Here is a 26093-nt window from a genome sequence, read left to right as displayed (position 1 = left end):
AAATTTTAACATTGGTAAACACTTTTTACAGGAAAAAGGAAAGAGACTGTCAAAAAATTATATTTAGCAGTTATGCCACATCAAACCTTTCAAGATAGATACTGTTGCCCTTAGTGTAATTGGAATAATGAGAACTATGGATAAACATATTGGATATCACTTGGAATAAACAACATGACCCCTCAAGGAATGATTTTATTATCCCCCCAGAGAAGGCTTCCTTACACGGGCTGCTTTTCACGAAGACTGTATTCTCAGAAGCGCCTCGTAAGGAAAACAGTGCTCCCTTTCAGAATAGAAATACATTTTAAAAAGCTATTTACCCCTGTGAAACACAAAATGGCAAGGTAAAATGACAAATTCTTTCTTCAAGAGCCTAACTTTCTTATCTATCAAGTATCTGACTAGTATTTTCAGTGTTACTCTGGCACTTGGCAATTTTGACATTGAAAGTTTTGTCTGGGGTTGGTAATCCTGAGCTTTGTTTTAGACAGTTCAGTGAAAATCAGCATGCTAAAAACAACAGATGGTCTTGTGGTTTTGGCTGCAGTGAGATTTGAGGGATTATATGTACAAATTACCTATTCCGCCTATGTCGACATTCCATTTCAATGATCTATGCCAAAACACAAGTTATTTTCTTTAAAAGCCTTTAAAGGAAAGGTGGTGTTTTCATTTAACATGTTACTTGTGTTTGATGTTTCTCATGCTGGATAGGTGTTATCTTTTATTTTTATTGTTCATACTATGATAGCACAATCCTTAATGTCTAAGAAAATCATACAAGAGGAAAAGGAAAACAATTTGACACATTTCTACCCTTGCAAATTGAAATGCATTTTATTCTGGGAAAATGACCCAGAATTTGGGCATTTCTGTGTAGTCAAAATACTCTAAACATTTAATCTTCATGTAGATATACTGTATATGTGTGTGGAAGGAAGAAGGCGTGTATTATATCAAAGTTGCTTACTACACTTGCATGACTCCAAAAATAGGATGAACATGCAAGGAATACATTTTTTTAATTGAAAAAAAAACATGATAATAAATAATAATGTAAAATGCACTGGTGATATTTTCCACCTTGACATCTATAGTTTTAGCAAGCTGACAAATTTTAAAATGCTGGAAATTAGGTAATAGAGCAAGAGAGAAAGATATTGTAGTTTTCTGTTTTTTGAAAATGTGGAGAAAATACTAATACCCTACTGAAATAATACAAAATCGTGAACTACAACAGATGGAAGTTACACTGAGCAATCCTATCACTTTACAAATAAAAACTCCATAATCAAGAGATGTGTGAGGAATTGATCAAGGCTACACTGATGAACTGGCGAATGATAATGGGTCCAAGATTATAATCTGTGCCTGGTCATTCCCAGTCCTTTTACCATTTTGCCACATTGCTTCCAGATGAATGGAGAATGTTTATACATCTTAACAATTTGTGTTGCTCTAAAGCCTAAAAAACTGTTAGTAAAAACTAGTATTTCATTTTTGAATTTTCAGACATCAACCTATCTTTCTATTCATGTTGTGTATAGTTTATAACAGTTACAAATTCAATAAGCTAATTTTTTTTCATTTTTTATTACTTTATAATGTCCATGTTTCATATGATATTGTTTCTTATGTTTGAGGTGATTTTTTTAAGTGCTTCAGAGAAGGAAATTTTTTTGACTACTGTCAATAACTGAGGCATCGTAGGTGTTTCATTTATATATTTCATTCTACCTGACGAATTCCAGGTATGTGGTCATTTATCATTGCTCTTCGGAGACATACATTGGAGCAAAGATGGGACTCCATTATTACTGAACTCTCATTGTACTACTAAACAGCAAGGAAGTAGAGGCTTAGTCTTTCTATTCCCAAAGTGTGATAGGACTTGGTAGTTGACTTGACAAGCTTAGTTATCATGTCCCGACATTATCCTCTGTCACCATTGACAGATGTACCAGCTAACCCTGTTACAAAGTAAAATACTCATAATGTTATTACTTTAATATATTTAGTAATATAGAAATTTTTATTGTTCCTATTCTCCTTTACACTTATGTTTCACCTAGAATACTCGAAAGTATTGGAAGGTTTAACAATACATTGTATGGATTTTCTTTTTTGCCTATAAGCACAAACATTTGAAGTTCCAAATGCATGTTAATTTGTAGATGCGTAGGAAGAAATGAAGATTTAAGGATTTGAGGATCAGAGCAAATTTATCTTTATATAATTGTAAATTCATGAATAGTATTTTAAATATACTTAAGAATGTATAATGCTTAAATTATAATTATCTTAAATTATACATAACTATAATATTTAAAATATTTTTAAGCAAATCACAAATGTCTGTAAGTCAAAGGAATTTCCCAGAAAAAATTACATTCTCTTTGTAGAAGGTGATATACTATAGAAATTTTTCAGTGAGGGTTCACTGAGGGTTAGGGAAGGTTTCAGTGAGGGTAGGGAAGAAGATTTATTAAAGATTCTTAAGCTTTTTATTTTTTTATTATTTCTTAAGTCATTGGCCTCTTTAATAATCTTATGAAAGGTATAGATCTAGAAGAAATGCATGTAGGTACAAACAGTATTTGCAAATGATCTCAGCTTCTTTGTAGTTTCATCAAAGATCATCCATACTGTTAGAATTCATAGCAAAGTATGGGACATAAGAAGAGAAACAATTATTTTAGTCTGTCTTTTTAATAATATCTAATACTTTCCATTAGAAAATTATGATAAATTATAGACTTTTAAAATTGTATTTACTTTTCTCACCTTTTCATGCTCCAATCAGAGTCCTTGTTGAGTTTAGAAGAAATGATTTCCTAAGTATGGTTTTAAATTAACCCATAAAATTCTAGTTTTATTCTTTCTTAATTATAATATCGAGTTGATATTTGACATATATACAAAAATGTCAGAGTTTAAAAATAATAGTGTAAGTGAAGTGAATCTAAAGAAAATAGATAAAATTCAATAAATATTTTTTAGCTAAGTTACTATCTGCTTTTTAAGAAGCACAGTTTATTCCACATCAGACACAGCATTCAGCTTGTAGAAAGACAGAGAAAAATTCCAACTTAAAGAACTTTTGTATAAAATTACAGTGTTAATTGCACCTTAGAGGGAGAGAAGAATTGTTTATTCATATCACTCTATCTGCAGTTATAGCTAAAGCTCAGGCTTAACAAACATCCTTCTTTTTTTCACTATGTTGTATCTAAGCTATATGTCCATTAAAAGACTAAATGCAATTACATGATAATTAAATTTGTTGTAGAAAATGAGAGGGGTTTAACTCTCTACTATATGGCAGTTTTGAAATTAAAAAAAAAAAGTTAAAACCCAGAAGTCCCCCAATTTTTAAATTCTTTTTATAACAGAATAGTAACTGGCATTTTAATGATTTTGTTAGTTTACAATAATGCTACCAACATTCAGGATGCTCCTAAAATGTGAATTTAGTGCTAGGATTTGTGGGAGAATTGAAAAATATTCCATATTTTAGTTTTGCTATTGGCATTAAAAGTGTCAATACAAAAATTTTAAATGATCATTCTTTTCAAAGTAAGATACTTGAGCTTTCTGAGCTGGTGTTAATTTTACTTATACTGGGATACTCAACAGATAACCATAGTCCAAGGATTCAATTCACTTTTAGTCGTTACTAAGTATCTGTTATTCTATGTAAATCATGTACATTAATAATCATGTCCTCTGGTTCAAATTTGTGATATTTTATTTTAATTCATATATTTGTTTTTCTATTTAGATAAACACACCAATAATTCAGAAATAATGTCATTTCATTTGACAATAGATGGTTTAAACATAAAATGCAAGTAAGCAAACTCTGTAGAAAAGTTAAAAACTCTCCAAATTCACACTGAAGCTTCTTCATTGATGTTTATGAAAAAAAAAACTTTTACTGAAACACGATCACTTGTATTATTTCAGAATACACACTAATGTACATACCATAAGGAAATAATGAGAACTACTAAAGAAATGTGAATTGTATGTAATTATTTGATCTTTTGATATGAGTAAGTCAATGATAGGCTATCGGCATCTTGCTTCTGTTCTTGGAATCTGACAGCAGGCCATGAGGATAGCATGGGAACTACATTTTTGCTGGCTAGTCAAGGGAGTCTACTCGCAATTTTGAGTCAAAATTTGGGGATTTTCTTTCTTTGATGGATTAAAAGATGTCAACTTTCACTCCTTTAGGAATAAAGATAGTGCATTAATCATTTTGGGAAGGTCAAAATGAAGTCATTTAAAACCATTTTAGGATTCGTTTCAGTTAGGCTACCACTGTCTCCTCATGATTTAGTTTTGAGTTTTCCAAATAAAGATTTAAATACAGCCATGTCATAAACTAAGTAATCCTATTTAGAGAAATGAGGCGTTGTCCTGGCAAGGTAAAATCACCCAGAACTGTTTCAGATTGCTTCAGGCTAATAGTTCTTGGGAAATTATCTTTTCAGTGCCAAGTAACTGTCTTCCCTAAGAATTTCATGATACTAAAAGTGAAGGTTACAAAGCTATGGGCCAATCAATGTGAAACATTTCTTAAAATTAATATCATTTGGTGAGAATATTAAGCTACTGCCATTTAAGTTTGCTTTTATCACAAGTAGAGATGGCTTTGAGTTGCTTTAAGCTTTAAGTGTAGACTACAACTGATTACATCAGTTCATTTGATTTCCTCAAAGCTCAAAGCAAATGACTGAGCAAGTATCCAGACATACCCACACCATAGGTAGAAGGCAGAGAACAGATATTTGTACATTTTCTTGTATGGCATATGGTTTTGGTAAATGCAGCTCATCTTTCTCAATAATTTTGTCTCAATTTCTAATTAATCTCAAATAGCCTTTTACTTTATAGTACTCATTACGACTCCTATGTTGTCAAGTATTTAATAAATTTCTACTACTTTTCTCAAGATCTCCATTGTATCATCTTTTAATCATAATAGTCATCATTTACTGTCTCTGCAGTCAACATTTTCAAAGCAATTGTGCATCATTGCTTAATTCACAGAACTGTGATGTCAGGAATGGATATCGTCTACCTAATTTACTGAATTTAAACAGAGCTAAACACCTAATAATTTTATGCTAAAAGTATAATTAAAACATTTACCCACACATTTCAAGCTATGTATTTATCTCTCGTGCTATTAGTCTGTACTTGAACACACAATAAAAGCTACATATTTACTTAATTTTTATAATCGGTGTCAGTGTCTTTTATCGAGCATGATAGGCCTTTTATCATTGCAATGGAAACATTTGCCAGCAGGTGTCTTTATAAACTCCTCATAAGAGGTGAAATCAGTAGCCAAGTCAGTCACATAGATCAACATTTATATTATCCTTATAAGTCATTAGTCCCTCTTGGCAGAAGCCCCAATACTTTAATCACACAAAGAAGTTTTTTTCCCCATAAATATGTGTATATACACAACTTAAAAATAAATCTTAGCACTGGTTACAAAAGTTGAATAGTCTGGAAAATTGTCAAAAGATTGTAAAAAATAAACATAGGTATCACACAACACAAGTGTATGTTTTGAAAAGTTCATTCTACACACAACTGTGCCCTTAGCTCTTTTTTCCCCTTCATTTGTAAAAATGTATAAATTAATGGTATGGTCTTGAAGCTAAGCTGCTTATGATGGATTCTGACTTAAAATAACTTGTATTTTATCAAAGGCTGTAATTTTCCCATCTAAACAGTCGCACTTGCTACTTAGGAGATTAAGAAAGATTTAAATGTAATGCATTTCTGTACATAAAGAGCTAAAAATTTTATATTGTATTTTCAAAACATTAGAATTTCATATATGTGATCAGACATAGCCACCAGAAATAAACAATTTTTTCTCTTAGGCCATTTTTAAGACTGGCAAATATTCAAGTAACACTGCTGGTAGAAATTAATAAGAATGCCTCAAAAGCAGGTGCTTATCAATTACAACCATTTTTCGGTGACTGCTATTAGCTGAGGATGTTAAGTGGGTGTGTGCATGCATGTTAAGCATGTGCATATATGTGTGATGTGTTCAGTATGCATATTTGTTTTCTCTATATATGTACATGCAACAACCAGTTGATTAAATGGAAGGCATATTTTCACAATTGAATCTGATTTCACATGGTCATTTACGAATGGAATTGAAAATATTTCATATCAGGTGAAGAAATAGGGTACTTATACTTTGTTACTAACATTTGTGTTCCCCATTTTGTGTGATTTGAGTCATGTTCATCTTTAGATTAACAGGTGCTAGCATTGTATATTCTGCATTTTGTTTATTAGTCATGTGTTATTTCTAAATTTCATTTACTTGAAATCATATCAAAAGAATTGAAATCTTAAACCATTCAGTTCCAAAAGGTGCTTCGCCTGTGTTAATAGGCTTCCATTGTGTGTTTTTGCAGCAAGCTTAGTAGTGGAGGAGCGAACAAGACAGATGAAAATGAAAGTGCATCGATTTAAGCAGACAACAGGGTCTGGTTCTAGTCAAGAACTTGATCGCGAGCAATATTCCAAGGTAAAACTAGTAGTATCCAACCAATAGTTTCCCTTTTAAAAATGTACAGTGTGTATAGCGGTAGGATTAGCAAGTGCCAAGTTATGTTAGAGAAGTTATCATTCACCTGATGGTCTTGCATCATAACCTCTGTCCTCTTGATATTTTCACAAGATATATAGCTTTGTTAAAATATTAGTTAACTGGGATTTAATGTTTTTTCTAAAAAGAAAATGTAAATACTTCATATTAAAGTCACTTAATTATCTATTGTCAATAGTCAAATTCACATAAATAAGCAACGTATATGAAGCTATTTTATTACTTGAATCTCATTTAATATTGCATTTAAAATATTAAGATATACATAGATTTATAGTCTTAAATACTATTTTAGGTTGATATTGACTATTGAGATTTATTAGTGAATGACATAAGTTATGCAATGTGAGATTTCTTCTTGATCTGTCTTTAGTAAGAAAAGTAAGTGATTTCAAATTCTTAGAAACTGAACTCCACAATTTCAAGAGGCAAGAAAACATTTAATTTATATTTCAGTATTATTTTGTAAGGATGCACTAGAAGTTTATAAACTGCTAATAGCATCTAATAATTTTAATTAAAATAGGCATAGAATTTTTTTACCTCATAAAGCAATTTTAAATATATAGTTTATTTTAAATATATATATTTTATTTATATATTATATATTAATTTTTATTTTTATATAAATATATAGTATATGTTAATACTACAAAAGTGGCAGCAGCCTTTACAGAATAACCCGTTATAATTTTATGTCAAGAAGCCCTTTTGGAAGTAATGACCTTTGAGAAATTCAAAATTAAATAAAAACTATACTAATTCAGTATTGTGACCTTGAAATATGAATGTAGAAAAACCTACTTATTTGTAAATATTAGAGGTTGATCTTTACATGGCCAGATATTCAGAGACTAATACAAAAAAATAGAGATGGTCACAAAATATGACTTGTCACCAGACTCAAAGAGTCCTATGTATTGGATGCATTTTACCATGTAAAATCTTAGTTAGCTGTAGGAGGATTTCCAACTCAGACAATGCCTAGGTTCCCTGATGCAGTGAGGCTCAGTACCCTAGGACTCTGAAACAACACTTCAAACAGTAAAATCATTTAAAACAAAACAAAACAAAAAACAGTGAGTGGAATATCTTGATGTGCCATAGAGTTGCTGATTCCAGGTCCACAAGTCTTCTCTGTGGTTCATTCTTAATTATTATCACTTAGCTTATTTGTCTGTCTTCTTTATGAATATCATCATCATTTTTGTTTTCTTTTACAACAAATGCAGTAGCGATTAGAATGCAGGATAATTTAAGTTTTCTTCCTCCAACAGTTGGATGCAGTTATTTAGAAAGATTCTTTAAACTGGGAATGCTTCATTAAAGCTGGAAATGCCTTATTAATTTCTTAGCATTATGTGAAAGGATAAGGTCAAATAAAACAGCAAGTCAAAGTTAGGGCCAGTATGGAAACAAGAAAGAGGTAAACAATCAGGGTACTACTGAAAGCCTTTCTGGATCATTCTGAAGTAGGACTCTAATCATCAATCAGTTGATCAAAAAATTTACAAAATGAAGTGCCTTTGAAGTCTAAACAACATTAGGGGCGCCTGAGTGGTGTAGTCAGTTAAGCCTCAGACTCTTGGTTTCTGCTCAGGTCATGATCTCAGGGTCGTGAGATCAAGCATCACATCAGGCTCCCCACTCAGCACAGAGTCTACTTGAGATTCTCCCTTGCCCTCTGCCCCTCCTGCTCATGCACTCTCTCTCTAAAATAAATAAATAAATCTTAAGGGGAAAAAAAGTCTAAATAACCACTAATACTTAATATTTATAATAAATCAAAGGTAGGTTTTTCTTGGTTGGGAGATACCATATTCTCTGACTCATAGAAATTTAGAACTGAACATACCTGAAATAAATCTTCTATTCCAGCTCTCTTATTTACCAAATTTATGAAAAGTGAGGCTTACCCAGAATTAGTAAAGCCTTTCTGTGGTGTGATGAGCCCTAAAACTCCTTATCTGAAACTTAGGTACTGCTGTGTTCTGCTTCTTACATCATTGAAATGTACATCATTCCAGTTTGATTCAGAAGTTCTATGACTCAATTTGCGCAGTTAAATTACCATATTCTGTCTTTGCTTCCTCCTTTGCACCTTTTTCTTTTTCTCTCTCATCCCATTTGACTATTAAAAAACCCATTATTTTCAAACATATTACTGTTGTTCTTACTGTATAAATTGATACTACCATGTTACCTAATAAAATTATGACATGTTGTATCAATAAATGTGAGACCAAGGATATGGTATCTTTAAGAACTTATAACAGGATAGGAAAAATATATAAGATTAAATAACAAATAATTAGCTTATTTTTTATTTTATATGTCAAGTAAAAGATAAATCCTCCACAGTTCTAATATTCATAGTGTGATCTAATGCTTACAATAAAATTTTTAAGACGTTCCATTTCATTAGGAAATCATTTAAGTAGTTTTCCATTTTAAGTAAAGTTTCATTTCCAAGAGAAGGCATTTCAGTTATATATCTCATATATACTTGAGAAAAGTTCTTTCTCATTTGTTATCCTTTTTCCCCAACCGTTTTATAATTTACTTTACAAAATTATATAATCAAGAACTAGTATTGTCATAAATTTAATATTCATTAACTTTTGAACTTTATTCCTTTCTTGATTCTTTTTTAGTGTTTTAATCCATTTGACATTTTGGATGAACACCTTTGTTGAAATTCTGCCAAATTAGAAATTAGTTAACCATTCTCAAAATACTTAGAACCATACACCAATAGAACTAGATTTTCTTCAGGGCAAAGAATTATCAGACAAATATACTATAATTCCTAAGATGTTTCAAACCTGACACCTCCTTTAAAATATGGAACCTCCCGAACCCCGTCTTGAGCAGGGAATTGGCACTAACTTTCCTTTTGGAAACACAGGAGACTACTTCAGGATCCCTGAAATGTGATACTAGGCTATTTTTTCAATGATGTTATACAGTGTTGCATTCCTCAATGATGGGGTGAAGTTCATAATTGGAGGGTGAGTTTGCATTTAGGCACTCACATTTTAAAGAGTGTTTATGTTTCTATAACCCAGGAAAGGCAACCAAGATTGATGGGATGGGTTTTGTAGGTAGCTGCTAAATGTTTATTACTATTTTTAAAAATAGCTGCCCTATAATTAGAATCTGCCCTCACATCAATGACTTATTTCCCTGCTGTATGACTAGTATAAATTCCTCCCAGTGATACTATATTTCTCAAAATACAATTAATTTATTTCCATTAAAATGTTTAATCATTAAATAGGAAATTTAACAAATTATGCTTGATGAAATATCAAGTGATTATTTAAACTCCTAACAGATTTTGAAAATAAGTAAATAATAGTAGTAAAAAGTGAAGATAAAAGTCTTTCATTTCCTTCAAATAATTAAATGCAAAGAAAACTGTGATCTTGTGTTAAAGTGATGGATTGTTCTTTGGCCCAGCATTGAAAAATTTAATATGATATACAATCTTTTAAAATCCCTTGTTTAATCTCTTTGCTGAAATAGCAAAAGTCTATATACAAAAATGTTGAGGAAGAGATGGCTTATAGAGAAGGAAGATTTCTTTAGTTGGAGAAATAGTTTTGTGTATACTCACATATCTATCCTATGCTATAGTCTACACTGCTTATTATTGGCATTTGCCAAATAAAGGGAACATTTGTTCTGGGTGTCAACACAGTAGCAGAAAATCTACAGCTGGGTAAATTTTTACCGTATTAGAACCCAATTCTTTCATATCCCCTCATGGACAGGCTATCATTTCAGTATGTTTGGAAACATCATAATCATTATATGATATATGTACTTAGCAAAATAGTTTCCAAGACAAGTAATATAGGACTTACATTTGTACCCCACTAACAGTATTAAATTCAGATCCTGCTGTGAGGATAGCTGTGTAAAACTGTGTTTAGTTTGTACCACATCTACTCTGTAGATAAAAAGCAGTTCTGATTGAAATGAATCATGTCAGGATCATGGTATAAGATATAACAGAATTTGATGGTGAAACATTATCACATTACTTTAAAATGCATGTTATGTTAAATTGTATTAATGTTAGATCATACATGAAGTTGTAGAAGTAGCTCAGTTCTGCACATATATGAATTTTCTTTTGGATTATAATTTAACATATGGCTTTCATAAACAACTTACTCAATTATGAAAAAAATTCTTTGAAAAGATAATTTCATTGATAGTCTATAATTTGGAGTTGTTTTCATACTTGATGTGAAATTCTTTGCCCAATATATACACATGAGAGGTGAAGAATTAAAACTAACATATAAATACCTCAGGCCTCAACTACTCTTATCTGAGGAATTATTAAGTAAACATGATTCTCTTTTCTAGGATTAAAAAAAAAAAATACTGCTTTATACTTCTTTTTGTATATACAGATCCAGGGTTTTAGCATCATTTTACTTAGTGTACTTTAGCAAGACAATTATTTATAGAAATTTTTATAAATAGTGTTTGGATTATTTTAGGTTCATTAAAACTCATCTGATATGGAGCATCAGAGGATAGATGAGTTTTCCTACAAGTTTAATAAACATTTGATATTTTCATATCTTAATGCATAAATGTAAAATTAAATTCCTAGTTAAGAAACTTAAATACCCAATGTTTAGTCATATGTTCTTTTATTAATAAGTTATATTATCTTAACTTCCAGTACCAAAAATAAGAGAAATCACTTAGTATATTAGATATTTTTAAATTATATGTAATTAAGTTTAAGTAATTATTTTATAACCAATTTATTGTAATGAAAACACATATGTTAAATAATAATACATAAATCTACTTGCTGTGTCTTCCACTGCAATAAAAGTCAAGTAGAAAGAAGAGTATATTAACTGCTCTGACAACTTTGCATGTTTTAATCTTCTACCTAATGATTCCTAAAATCTTAGATAATGAATATCAAAGACAAATTTAAAAATACAACATATAGTGTATATTCAGATTTTAATAGGAATCCCATTTTTTTTCTTTTGACACTGAGCTGATAGTTTAAATCTGAAAATGTCTAATTAAACTACAGTAGAAAACTGGAGTCCAGTCTTTGCTTCCATTGCTTTACTCCTCTTTGGCACAGCCCCTTAACTTTAATACCAGCCCTTCTTTGTGAAGAGATACATTTTTTGAAGAAATTTGAAACGCTGAAGTCTTAGAACAGGGAAAATATATTGGTAAATTGAATAGTTTTGGAAAGAATCAAAATAGATAGAAGCAGTCTATAGCATGCATAGAGTAGAGGTGAACAAATAGAAGCAGATAGAAGCAGTCTATACTATGCATAGAGTAGAGTTGAACAAAACAGGCAATAATGAAAATCAAAGCAGGAACAGAGAAACCGATACACTGGAAAAAAGGACATTTTGAAGTTTCAAGTATATGCCAGTAATTTATTCAATGAATTTTCCACTCAAGCATTTAAAGTTTCATAAGCCATTTTTTATGACTCAGAGGATGTAGGATTTTTGTATTGGAAATCATATATTACCTTAGTGTTTCTATTATCTTAGATTCCACACCTACTTTTATGAAAGTACACTTTTACTTGGCATGGGCTAAGTAGTCATTAACCTCACCATGTATGTCTCTTTTCCCACCACCTGATGATGGAGCTCACACTTTCTTGTTTTTAATCTTTAGTATAACATACATAAAGATCAGTACAGAAGCTGTGATAACGTCTCTGCCAAATCATCAGATAGTGATGTCAGTGATGTGTCCGCCATTTCCCGAACCAGCAGTGCCTCACGCCTCAGCAGCACAAGCTTTATGTCAGAGCAATCTGAGCACCCCAGGGGTAGAATCAGGTGAGTTGGCAATACTGTTTATGTAAACTGGGTCTGTATCCATGGTATAAAAATGCAACTAGCTTTCTTAATGTTCTTGCTAAAATACAGTTTAGGTAAAGCAGCAGAAACATTTCCCTAACGTAACTGGGATGGGAGTGGGTCGAGCATTTTTTTGGTGTTGTGTATTATCACCTATAGACCATTCGGTACTATCTAGCATATAACTGGAGTCATAATGTTAGAGATTGCTCAGAGTCACATTTACGGGAGTTTCTTCTAATATGATTAAATCCACAGAGCATCCTTTAGTCCAGTGTTAAAAAAACTTTTCCTGTAAAGGGCCAGATAGTAAATATTTCGGCTATATTGGACAGTCTCGGTTGCATTTACTTTATGATGTCATTGTAGTGTGAAAGCTATACAAACAAGTTAGCATGGCTGTACTCCAATAAAATTTTATTCGTAAATGCAGGAAGCAGGCTACATTTTGCCCATGGGCTGTAGTTTACTGATCTCTTCTTTAGTCCCATAGCAGTTGGTCTGCTTTCAGAGTAGGGTTGAGCAGATGTGACACAAAATACACATCCCTAGTTTACATTCCATGAGTTGTAAGAAATTTGCACGAAGTTTGTTTAAATCACCAGTTGTGCTCTTGTCTTTTTACAATGCAAATACCCTGCTGAAAGGGAAGAGACCACAGGAATCCAAGTGCCATCTTACCTAAAGCAGGCTCAATATGAACAAGGCATATTTTATATTTGTTCTTAACTAGTTTCCAGAAATATCAGAAATAGAAGTCTCATTGAAGGAATTTGGGGCTTGATGAGAGGCCCAAGAAATATAAATGTTCAGAATAGGAGCAATTACCTTTCTAATACTCTGAAAATCTATTACCACACATTATGATGATGTACAATAAAATATCTTTGAGCATTCCTTCTTTCTGGATTTCCCTGTTGAAACAAATTGAGAGTAATTATCTTACTGTTAATTAACAGTGTCATATTCTGATAATCTACATGAGCAATTTCAACTGATAATGATGTTTAATAGAACATGCTTATCTCTATTTCTGATATTCTTAGCATGTGGTCCTAATGGAATATGAAGTTCACTAAAATTTAGATAGAATTAGAGGAGCTAAAGGACATAATCACATTGAGCTGCCTAAGATCAAGGGGTAAAAATCATTCTAATAGTTTCTTTTTATTGAAATATTAATAAGATTATGTTTCAAAACTAATCAATTTAGCAAGAGTATTGATAAATAGGACTTAAACAAGGACTTTTTCACGTTTGATCACTAAAAACAACTTACTAGACAATTATAAAACCATAAATCTTGAGGTAATTTTTATTTATATTCAAAATAGAGCCAAGCACCTTGAGTCCCTTGCTCTAAAATATTACTGGTGAATAGAATTCATATTACTAGCCAACTGCAGGAATAATTTGTGGGTCTATTTTCATTCTCCTGAAATTTTAGGAATAGTATTCTTCAAAACTTGATCTTTAGGAAAAAACTGGCTATGTGATTTTTGAGGAAGAAAGCAAAGAACAGAAACTTTAGGCAGTGCGACAGGGATTATGATTTCATACAAAGGGGTTCAGAAGAAACTACATGGTGGTATATTGATATTGGAGCCAGTGTTACTTTGTGGGAATATGCCAGCTTAACAAATCAACACTAATTATAACCATATTATGAGAAGAGGCAAAAGTTGGAGGATTCTTTGTCTCCTTGATTCATATGACTTTTCTTACTTATTGAAGGTGGTGGGGATAGAGGTGGACCTAAAAAAGGTACAAATAAATTTCCTAGTGACAAATCCGTTCTTTCGAGGCATTTCTGTTTTCAGCTTCCCTTTCCCTTCTTTGCAGTTTAGAACACATAGGAGCTGAGAAGTTTTTGTTTGTTTTTTTTTTTATATATATAAGTGGATTAGGTAAATTTAGGCACTAAAGCTAACGGCTAATCAAGTTTCCCCTTAAGCTAACGTGAAGAACTACTTTTCTTGCAGTCCCATACTTTTGGCCAGTGATTGATTCTCTGTATGTGGTACACATGTGATTTCTTAGAATACCTAGGAGGAATAGAGAAGAAAAATCAGATATGGGATATGGGTAGCTCTTTCTTCTGACATTCAGTCTCCTTATCTTTTCATAGGCTTCTTCCTCCTGAATATCCTCATAGGCACACGAGTACACCTGTACACGCACACACGCACACAGAGTTACTCTGCATCCATCATCAACCATGTGGTAAAGACCTGAGAGTAGGTTATGGGATGAAAAAAAAAAAGGACATCCATATAAAAATGCTGTGTCTCACTAATTAGAACAATGGTCCGGGCTCTTCAGCTTTTATATAATCCCTGTTCTCATAACTAACACTGTGAAGAATGATTATTCTCAATATAATGCTGCTTCTCATTTCTTTTTTTCTTTAACTAACATCTGCATAGGTTTTAAAATTCTATTTATTTAAGTTCATGGATAAAAGATGAACAAGTCTGATCAATTATGATGATAGAATGTATTTATGTGTCATAATAAGAAGAAGCAAACTTGGGGCACCTGGGTGGCTCAGTCGTTAAGCATCTGCCTTTGGCTCAGGTCATGGTTCCAGGGTCCTGGGATCAAGCCCCACATCAGGCTCCCTGCTCGGCAGGAAGCCTGCTTCTCCCTCTCCCACTCCCCCTGCTTGTGTTCCCTCTCTTGCTGGGTATTCTCTCTGTCAAATAAATAAAATCTTAAAAAAAAAAAAGCAGCAAACTTTTGAATTCCTATCATGTGTAAGGACATCATTATTTTCCAACACTACCTTAAAGTATAATACTTAGGTTACACACTCAAGGAGATTATAATCTATTTAAGAGTTTAAATTTATTTTTATTTTATATTCTCATTATATATATATTCAAAAGATATATATCTTTGCTCTCTATATATACACATATATGTATATATTTGAGTCAAATTTTCCTATGACACAAGAAATATTTTATTATACATTGCATTAGATGAATTTTATTCTGGAAGTCAACACAAGGATTTAGAAGACATTATAGCATTTCCAAAGACAGTGTTCAGTATCCTAAAAGTGAACCAAATACCTAGTATTCTCACAAAGGACTGTAGGAAGAAACTGTATGACATAATCTTACCCACATTATGCAAAATCATAGTATATAGGCACTTAAAATACCAGGTACAGTTTTTATTTCCTCTATCCAAGTATATTACGAACCAAGAAAATGTTGAGATAAGCACATCTGAAATGAGCAGTGGGCTGTACAACCCTCTGTATAATTTCTAGTTTTCCAAACACTGCTTACTACATTTTCCTATTAATGATTTGCAGTACACATTGTTTTTAAGGTCTTGAGAAGTTCTTTTTTTTCTTTTTCAAAGATTTTGTTTATTTATTTGACAGAGAGAGACATAGCGAGAGAGGGAACACAGGCAGGGGGAGTGGGAGAGGGAGAAGCAGGCTTCCCGCTGAGCAGGGAGCCCGACGTGGGGCTTGATCCCAGGACCCTGGGATCATGACCTGAGCCGAAGGCAGACGCTTAACGACTGAGCCACCCAGGTGCCCCGAGAAGTTCTCTCTTGAAACAACTTGTTTGTCTTTGCTTATTCCAATATGGACCAAACTTATTTCATTGCACAATGCTTTTTTTTTTATAAGGACATTTATTAATATATTGAAGAGTTCTTGCAAGCAATTTGGGAAAATCTTTTTTAGATAATTAGCATCTTTCTGCCTAAAAGATAAAAGCCAAATAGTTGCTTCAAAGCCTATTTGAGGACAGATAGAATTACACACTTACAGGATGTTTACAGGTTAAGAAATATAAATATGTTTTGATGAACAATTTTTAAAATATCATTTTCAAAAAGTATTAGGGATTCATGGGCCATCACTTGAATCTTTTGTGTTTGAGATGGTTATGCACCAAGTATCTTATCCACTCAAGTATGCCACTAGCTAAACCACATGGTTCTGTGTGAATTGAGAAAGGGTATCCCTTCCTCCAGATGCATACTGACTAGTTCGTTCAAAGTAGTCCAAAACATATCTCATTTTTTCAAAGTTTACATATGCAGGGGAACTATAGTAGGAAAAAAATAGACTATGATGTTTGTATTTAGGGTAAATAACCTCGTGTAGATATAATGAATTAAAAGTTATTTTTTTAATTGTCACGAATTAAAACCATTTAAAACTTAAGTAATTGTAAGGGTGATTCTTACAATACAAAGTCAACACTTAATACTTCAAAATAATAAGCATCAGTAAAGATTGAGCTTGTGAGTTTTTCAGATGTTTCTGCATGTGCCTTATAATTCTAATTTAGTATTTGCTGAAATATTCCTCAAAGAATGTTTTCTCATCCAACTACAAAATATGTACATTATATTAGTAGAAGTGGCACAATTGACAATAAAAAATGCATATACTAGAAGTCAGAAAGAATAGGTTGAGTTTCTGAGTTCTTTGTGTTTACTTTTACATCTAAAGAACATGGTCATCCCAGAAAGGAGATGAATTTTCTTGGTCTAGCTCTGAACTTTTTTTTTCATCTTTATCATATATCGATTTTTTTCCAGGCAGACAAATTTCAGATGTTTTATACAAAACCAAGTTTTAAAAGCAAATACAAGCATAATCCTATAGCTGTTCTCAGATGTTATACAATTTTAGAAGCTTTGTCAAAACCAACTGTTTTCCAACAGTATTTACATTTGTAACATGTTCTAGATCCACAAGGGTGGCTTTCTAGAACTAGATGGATTTTAACAAACTTGAAAAGCAAATTTGATGCAAATAGTTTTGGGCCTTTTTTATCATCTCCTTTTTAAAGAATATTTTCAAAAGCAAAATTATCTTTGTTTTCTACATTCATAGTTTAAAAGACATGAAAGATTTTTTTTAAGGTGGTAAGAGACTTTATTCATGCATTTATTCATTTCTTCAAACCTACTGATATGAGTACTTGTTACGACATGAGGTTTTTTTTAAGAAACATTATCTTCTATATACAAATAGTAATCTTACAACCATAAATTTACTGAAATTTGGCATTTGGTGTCAGTAGGCATAATAATTAGTAAGCATATACTGAGAGAAATATGTTTGTTTTTATATATTTATTTATAAATTTATATTTATGTGGGATTTTAAAACATTATAGATTATACTATTTTGATATTTTAAATTGTGATAGAAAATAAATGCATAGGTTAATATCTTCCAGAAAATCAATTTGATGCTGCAGTTATGTTTGGAAAATGTTACAGAAAATTTCAGATATATCTTATTTCACAATAGTTCTTCAATTCAGCGAGGGAATACAGGATAACATTTAAAAATAATCTTTGGATTTTTTTGTGATGGCATTTGAGAAATACTTAACTGCAAAAATGACTTGCTACATTTATAGCTCAGAACAAGAAATTAAACTTTCATTTTATATGCTTACTAATTATTTTTTAAAGATTTATTTATTTTAGAGAGAGGGAGGGAGCATGAGTGGGATGAGCGGGAGGAGCAGAGGGAGAGGGAGAGAGCATCCCAAGTGGACTCAGCTCTGAGCACGAGGCCTGACGCAAGGCTTGATCCCAGGATCCTGAGATCATGACCTGAGCCAAAACCAAGAGTCATATGCTTAACCTACTGCACCACCCAGGCGCCCCTTATACTTAGTAATTATTAAGCCTGCTGACACTGACTATATTAAGAGTGATCAAGAGGGAATTTTTTCTTAGAGCTATCCACCCTTAATTTTGCATGCTCTCCTATTGTACTATGGAAAAGCAGTCTGTTAAGATCTACAAAAGTACTGAAAAGAAAGAGAGGAGAATAACATGGTAATTTGATGATGGGGACAGAATGAACTGGAACACAGTGAAAGATACTGGATACTGAATATCTGAGAAAGAAGAGATATTTTAGTGATCTTCTCATGGCTTATTTTACAGTACCAGCTTAGTTTTAATAGTCCAAGGTTGAATCATCACCGCTGTTATTTTCTGTGACCAGATTAAAGCTGTAAAGAGAAGGAAAGAATGTGCCGTGTGCCCTTTAAAAGGGGGTACAGTAAAATTACCATACCATACTCATTAACATACCATAAGACTGAATGTGCCAGATATTTAAATTATGCCATACTCATAACATATACAAAATACTGCTTGACCTATGAACGAAGTGACACAACAGTCTTGATAATGGCAAAGATACAGAGCTCTTAGGACAGGTGAGTAGTTTTTCCTGGTGAGGTTCTTCCTTGCAGACCATTTAAGACTTGAAGTAAAGCAGCCCTGGCCTTGTTTGAAACAGCTCCAGCCTGCTTTGTTACCTTTCTACTCTGCGAGTTCATTATAGATTGACCGAGATGTATTTAGTTAAATTCTGGGAATGTCAGTAGAATAGGAGATAAATGCTTACTATACAATAGACAATGAAAATGGTCAGTTATAATAAGTTTTTGAAAGTTAATAGCAACCTGGAATATCTTATAAAGATGGAGCTATTTGTGGAAATGATTGTAATTAGATCTTAGTGAGGACTCATTGGGGGAAATGTAACTATACACTGTTCATGGAGTTTTAAAAGTATGTTGCAACATGTTGTTATTTATCAAAGTCTACTTCCCTGTAGTTTTATTTCTTCTGTTAAAAGTGAATTGTAGATTCTTTTTAAATTTAAAATATTTTAAAGAGCATGTTCAATGGACATCATAGATAATTATAATTAGAAAATTTTCTTTAATTAGAAAAATAAGTCAATGTGTCTTTGGAAGAGAGTATGAAAAATTTATTCAAGTCTATTTATGATTGTGTATAAGTTTTTTTCCAATAATTTTCTAATTTAATTTAACCTAAAAGAAGTTGCACATTTAATATTCTGTTATTAAAACAAAAATATAATTCTCCCTGCTTAATTCTTATTTTCCCCACAATATATAAGAAGTTAATTTATATGCTGCTAACAACACATCTTCAGTATAACATATTATTAAAGATGTATAAGGTTTAGACATCTTTTAAATGCAAGGAAAATAACATAAGTGATAAATCCTAAGGTGAATTGACAATATTAGAGCAACTTTCAAATGCAACCATTTTATTCCCTGGGAATACTTTTCAAAGAGAAAAAAATCTGTCCCCAGAATTCAAATTCCTCATCACTGTATAGGATCTGTTTGTAGTTGTGATCTTTGCCATTGACAAAGGGTGAGGAACAGTGTTTTTAGTGTGGGGTTATGACCAATGTCCAGCAGTACCACCATTTGGATTCATACCAGATATGGGACTGTTTTGCTTCTATAAGAGATCAGTCTTAGGTATAAGAAACCCCCTGTTGCTAAGATGTTGACTAACTTTGCTTCAATGCTATATAATTTTCAGAGCACATGAGGACTTCCTCAGGGGCCAGTTATGTCACCCTTTTGTCTTTGATGTGTTGTATTACCACACAGACCAGCTATATTAAGGATGCTCAGGGCTATAGTAGCTACCAAATAGCAGGAAGACTGTTTTGAGAAGAACGCAAGTTGTTACTGTATTTTTATGCCAAAAAATACATAATGGAAAATTTCTAACAGATTCTTAGGTTTCTATTTAACACACTGTGTTTACGTGTTTATATTTGCACATTGGAGAACCAAGTAGAGATTATAAACTTCGCTGTATTATGTTGACTGGCAGCTAATTGTTTTATTGGTCACCAGGCATGAACTCTGGTTATCAATATTAAATACCCTCTCTTTGGGTAAATATTCAAATTTCTGTGGCAATTATCCTATTATTTGGAATGGATACAATATCCTTTTACTTTGAACCAGTGCTCTCCAAACTTCCCCTATTTCGTGTGTCACTTTCATAATTTTGCCATAAGTACAAACATGTTTATTATTATATTTTTTATTAATTTTATTTTATTATGTTAGTTACCATACAATACATCATTAGTTTTTGATGTAGTGTTCCATAATTCATTGTTTGCTTATAACACCCAGTGCTCCATTCAGTACGTGCCCTCTTTAATACCCATCACCAGGCTAACCCATCCCCCCACCCCACCCCCGAACCCTCAGTTTGTTTCTCAGAGTCCATAGTCTCTCATGGTTCATCTCTCTCTCCAATTTACCCCCCTTCATTTTTCCCTTCCTACTATCTTCTTTTTTTTTTAACATATAATGTATTAATGTATTAAAAATACTGATTTATTAAGTATCTCTTTTTTATGTACCAGATATTTTGATAAATGGTTCACATGCAAGATCATGAGTGCTGTAACAGCCAAAATTATTAATAATGTCATTTTACAAATAAAGACAAAAGTCGATTCACGTGGCTAGTATGCGGTAGAGCTAGAACTGAGAGCCTGGTAATTTAACCCTTTTATGATTATGGAGTGAAGCTGTTTACCTCTAGTAATAATATTCTTTTGCTTTAAAGTCTGTTTTATCTTATATGAGAACATAAGGTTTGTTTTATTAGTATTCAATCGAACTTTTCCCATCCTTTCATTTGCAACCTTTCTGTGACCGTATGTATGAGTTATATCTCTTGTAAACGGCATGTAGCTGGATTTGGAATTTTTTTCTTCCAACCTGAAATTCTCTCTTATTTAAATGGCTACCTAATCAGGTTGTGGTTATTTTGATTTCTTATATATTTGGAATTATTTCTACTATCTTATTTTATATTTTCCATTTTTATTATTATTTTTTTTCTCTTTCCTGATTGGTTTTTAATTGAATTGTATTTATCTCATTTCTCCCCTCTATTATTCTGGAAATTATACTATTTCTATGATTTTAGTGCCTAATTTAGTGTTTCAAATATATATATTTAGTTAAATAATACATTTAAAGTTAAGTACCTCTAGTTCCTCCTAGGAAAAAAAAATTACTATAGTCACTTTAGCTCTGCTACTATCCCTCTACCATTTACATATTTTTTCCAGTATTTTAATTATATGTTGTTTTCTTTCTCCCATAATCAGATGTTATTTTTGCTTTTAAATGCTTTAGAATTGCCCCCATGTATTTTCTAGTTTCTTTGCTAATCATTTCCCGTGTGTCAGACTTTCATTTTGTGAGCCTTCTCTGTCTTCCTGAAATATAGAATGTCACCCGTGAGAGCTCTTAGGGCTTAGGGGAGGACTCGAGTTTTTCCTTATTCTTTAAGGGTCTTGACCCCTATAGGCATTTCAGTTCTGACTCCTCACTGGGCCTACTCTAAATTTCTCTACAAAACCTCCCAAGACATTCATAATCCATTAAGCAACCTGTTTTCAGTTCCCTCTTGGTCTTTTGGCTAAGGGGATTTGCCTTTCTTCTGAACTTGGGTTTGTATTGTAATGGGTATTTGTTGTAATTTTCACATAATTTCTAGGCATTTGGGAGTGAAAAAATTTCAGAATGTATCATCTACCACATTGCTAGAATAGATGTTTAATATTTAAGGTATTACTATTTTCTTGAGTTTTTAAATTTACTTAAAGGGTAATCTTTAAAATGAAATTAATGAATAAAAAAATAATTGTAGGTGTAAAAAGCAAGAACTATGGACCTAGGGACTTTATCCCAAGTTAGAGAGCAAATGTCAGGGCAGGGCAAAGAAAACCGGATCTTGAAGTGGCAGTGAGGTCTAAGGTGTTGAGAAAATAGCAGTCAGGAACACCAAGGAAGAAGGCGAAGAGAGCTGAGGTCAGGAAAATGAGGAGAGAGAGGAGTTCCAGCAGAGAAAGGACCACTTGAGATGTGAGGAAGAATGGCAACTGGAGCATGGAAAAATAATGTAAGGAGTAACGGGAGATTACAGCTAAGATAGAGAAAGAGATTCTGGGAACTCAGAGGATGTTGGAATTTAAGGAAGGAAAATCGCTCCTCTGATAAAAGGAGCGATTAGTAACCATCAAATAAAGAGCATCTCTTAAATAGAGGTCCAAAGCCTGGGCAGTCTGTAGGCTGTTTTCCTTTTTTTTTTAAGATTTTATTTGATAGAGAGCAAGAGAGCACAAGCAGAGAGAGCGGCAGAGGGAGAGGGAGAAGCAGGCTCCCCGCTGAGCAGGGAGCCCTATGCCAGCTCAATCTCTGGCTCAATCCCAGGATCCCAGGACACTGGCATCATGACCTGAGCCGAAGTCAGATGCTTAACGGACTGAGCCACCAAGGCGCCCCTGTAGACTGTCTTCCTGCCCTTAGAGGCTAATTTCAACTCAGATGCCAATCCTTGATTCAGTCAGCTGTGGCCAAGATGACAGGATACTGAACAGGTTACTCTGGACACAAGCAAATGTCTCTGACCTTCTTTATTCCCGTGGGAGCAGTGTAACTGGAAGGCGTGTCCAATATTGGTTGCTGACAAGCAAAAAACAAAACAATAGGAAAAATTTCGCATAGGTCTTCACATTCCACAGATTGATAGAGAATAATTGCTACACCTTGGTGAATGGTCACTGCACCACAAGTTCAGTTGGCCCTTGAACAACATGGGTTTGAACTGTGCAGATCCACTCATATGTGGACTTTTTTTCAGCATATACAGTACAGTACTGTAAATATATTTTGTCTTCTTTGTGAGTTTCTTACTAATGTTTCTTTTCTCATTATACTATGTGTAATATACAAAATATGTTAATCAACTATTTATGTTTATCGGTAAGGTTTCTAGTTAACAGTAGACTATTAGTATTTGAAGTTTTAGGGGAAACCAAAGGTTATAGGCAGATTTTTGACTGTGTAGGGAGTCAGTGCTCTTGACCCCCACATTGTTCAAGAGTCAACTGTAATTAGAATTTCATGGACAGGGCGCCTGGGTGGCTCAGTCATTAAGCGTCTGCCTTGGGCTCAGGTCATGATGCGCCTTCTCGCTCTCTCAAAAAAGAATGCATAGAAGTAAAATATATAAAACACCTACATAAAAGATGGGATCGAGCCCCACATCGGGCTCCCTGCTCCCTCTCCCACTCCCCCTGCTTATGTTCCCTCTCTCGCTCTCTCTCTCTGTCAAATAAATAAATAAAATTAAAAAAAAAAAAAAGAATTTCATGGACAGTGTGGCACTGAGCAGAGATGTGTGGGTATATTGAAGGTAGAGAGAGATCCATGTCCATGGAGAAGATTTAGAGCTTACATAAGTTACACATAAACAATCAATACAAGTTGTCTACAGAATGTATTTAGGAAGTTTCTCATCCAGTCATACTGACAGATAAGAAATGTGTGATACAGGATTATTTTTTAATGTTTTGGTATTCACTGAATATTGTACACCAGCTTTTGTTGAACTGTGTGTGTGTGTGTACAAACATATTTAATTGCATTTGTAATAGCCTGGAAATACATGAAGATCTATATTTTTAACTAGCTATTTGCAGTCATTGAGATCCTAATATATTTCTTAAAACAAATATAAAAACATATTGGCTTACTTAGTATTTGAACAGAGTAATTATATTCCTCCCACCCCATTATCCACCTGGTTCCCAAATCAAAAAACTGGAAGCCACCCTAATTTTAACCCTCTCCTGTCCTCCTCCTAATGCATTGTTCCTCAATGCTTTTACCATTATCAACCCCCTAAGGAGTCTTTTAGATGTTATTTTCCTAATTGTCCTACCCAGGTGACATTTTAATGTCATAAATAACACTGTATCTGTTTATATACTGTGGCTCTTTAGAGGACCACAAACCATTTTATCTAAGACATGTTTACCCCTCATACCTCCACCAAGAACCAGTTATTATTTGGAAGCATATCATTCCCATTGAGACTGCATACTGAAATGAGTCATCAAGACTGACTGATTTTGCTTCCTACATAGAACTCCACGATCATACACTGAAGATTACAGAGAACAGAGGTTTTTATTTCTCTCTAATTGCCAGCTGAAAACTACCCAAGTTTTTTAAGAAAGATACTAATAACCTGATCTAGCATGAACCTAGGAGACAACCATATCCTTAAATTATAAATGATAAAAAAAACAACTTTCAAATTCAGTGAAGTCTGGACTAAAATGAGGAGACACATCAAGAGTAGATGCTGACCTATTCACCTATTGAATAGAATGTAGAGCTCTCTAAAATAAATGGCACAGCTTTGGAAAGCCCAATCAAAAAATTTCCCATCTAGAATCTGTGAGAACTTGGGACAGTTTTAACACTGGAAAACACTGAAATGACATTTTATGCTTCAGAGTAGCAGATGACATCACCTCAGAAGAGAAGCCTCACAAGTTGGCTATGGCAGAGAGGCTGTTGGGGGGACACATAGGGATCGATATGGCAAAAGCTATTTGGTGTAGTTCACAAAGAAATAAATTGCTATAGCACAACTACAATACGTAAATCTTCATTGCTAACCTTTAGAGATTTTGAAAACATCACTGGTCTAGATAATTCTACCATTATTCAAAACTAAGCAATAAGATGACACAGTCCTTCCAGTTCCAGGCATGGCAATATAGTTTGTATCAGACTAACCTTCCCACCTCCAAACCAACAAAAACAAGCAAATGTTTGAGGGTATTTGGAAGGAATAAAACAGGCAGAAATTTTAAGGGCTTCAATCTTTGAAAGAAGGGAAGAACATGATGTAAGTGCCAAATTTACCCCAGTTTTCTCTGAAGGTACTTTCCAATTCAGTGACATGGGATATAGCCCAAGCAGAAAGCAGGATTCTTACTGGACTGAGGAGGCAGATCACAGGTCAGGAATTGACAAAGGAAAGGAGGGGGAAACCGTGCGTGGAGGGCTCCAAAACTTGCTACAGATTCTCCTAAAGTAATTTGTTGACTCCCGAGGTGAGCATGCACAGGGAAAGACTCCAAGGAACCAAAAAGCGGTGGCTAGAAGATTAAAGAGCTGAGCAAAGATTCCAGTGGGTGCCCAGTGCTTGGGAGACACAGATCACCTTCAAGTTCCACAGTCAGAGGGGCTTGAAAAATACCTTTAGTTTCTCATACAAATTCCAGAAGAGCCAAACTCTGGGGTTATGCATTACACTCTATGAGTAACAGCAGAGCTTTAAACCCAGCTCTGAATAGGAACAAGATAACTTCTCTCTGCCAACCAAAAGAAAATTTTACCCTTATTGAAGGAAAATAAGAGAGCAAACGTTCCCAGTGTCTGGCATCTAATTAAAATTTATAAGGCATGATTGAAAAATTAAATTAATAGAAAAGGACCAAATGAATAAAAACCAACAACAGAGTTTTCATATAGGGCCTTTAAAATATCCATGATTAATATGTTCCAGAAAACAAAGGATAATGGATGTTTTCTGCAGAGACCTGGAACCCATTCTAAAAAAGTTAAATGGCAATTCTAAAACTAAAAGATACAAAACAAAAATTTAATGGGTGGGTTTAATGACATATTAGAAGAGTAGAACAGAGAATTCTTGAGCTGGTCAATGAAAAGTATATAAATCAATGCACAAAGAGAAAACAAGGACGTAAATTAGAGGAGGACATAAGAGACATGTGGGGCATAATGAAAAGGTCTAATCTACATGTAATTTGGATCCCAGAAGGAGAGGAAATGACAGTAACAATACTTAAAAACAAAGGT

The 26093-nt window shown here is 33.2% G+C and overlaps 1 protein-coding gene across 50 annotated transcripts in view; it reads left to right on the top strand.

Annotated features, from left to right (window-relative positions):
• RIMS1 (regulating synaptic membrane exocytosis 1) overlaps nucleotides 1–26093 on the top strand; it is a 490044-nt gene that overhangs the window by 382780 nt on the left and 81171 nt on the right. For 37 of the 50 annotated variants that reach the window (XM_078055149.1, XM_078055110.1, XM_078055148.1 and 34 more), the window contains 2 exons: nucleotides 6465–6577; nucleotides 12350–12516. The exons of the other annotated variants lie outside the window; for them this stretch is intronic. In XM_078055149.1, the coding sequence (XP_077911275.1) occupies nucleotides 6465–6577; nucleotides 12350–12516 (280 nt within the window). The remainder of the gene's footprint in view (nucleotides 1–6464; nucleotides 6578–12349; nucleotides 12517–26093) is intronic. 50 annotated transcript variants of the gene reach the window in all.

The sequence above is a fragment of the Halichoerus grypus genome, chromosome 9 (assembly GCF_964656455.1).
Source record: "Halichoerus grypus chromosome 9, mHalGry1.hap1.1, whole genome shotgun sequence".
Lineage (NCBI taxonomy): Eukaryota > Metazoa > Chordata > Mammalia > Carnivora > Phocidae > Halichoerus > Halichoerus grypus.
This window is presented reverse-complemented; position numbering and strand designations above follow the sequence as displayed.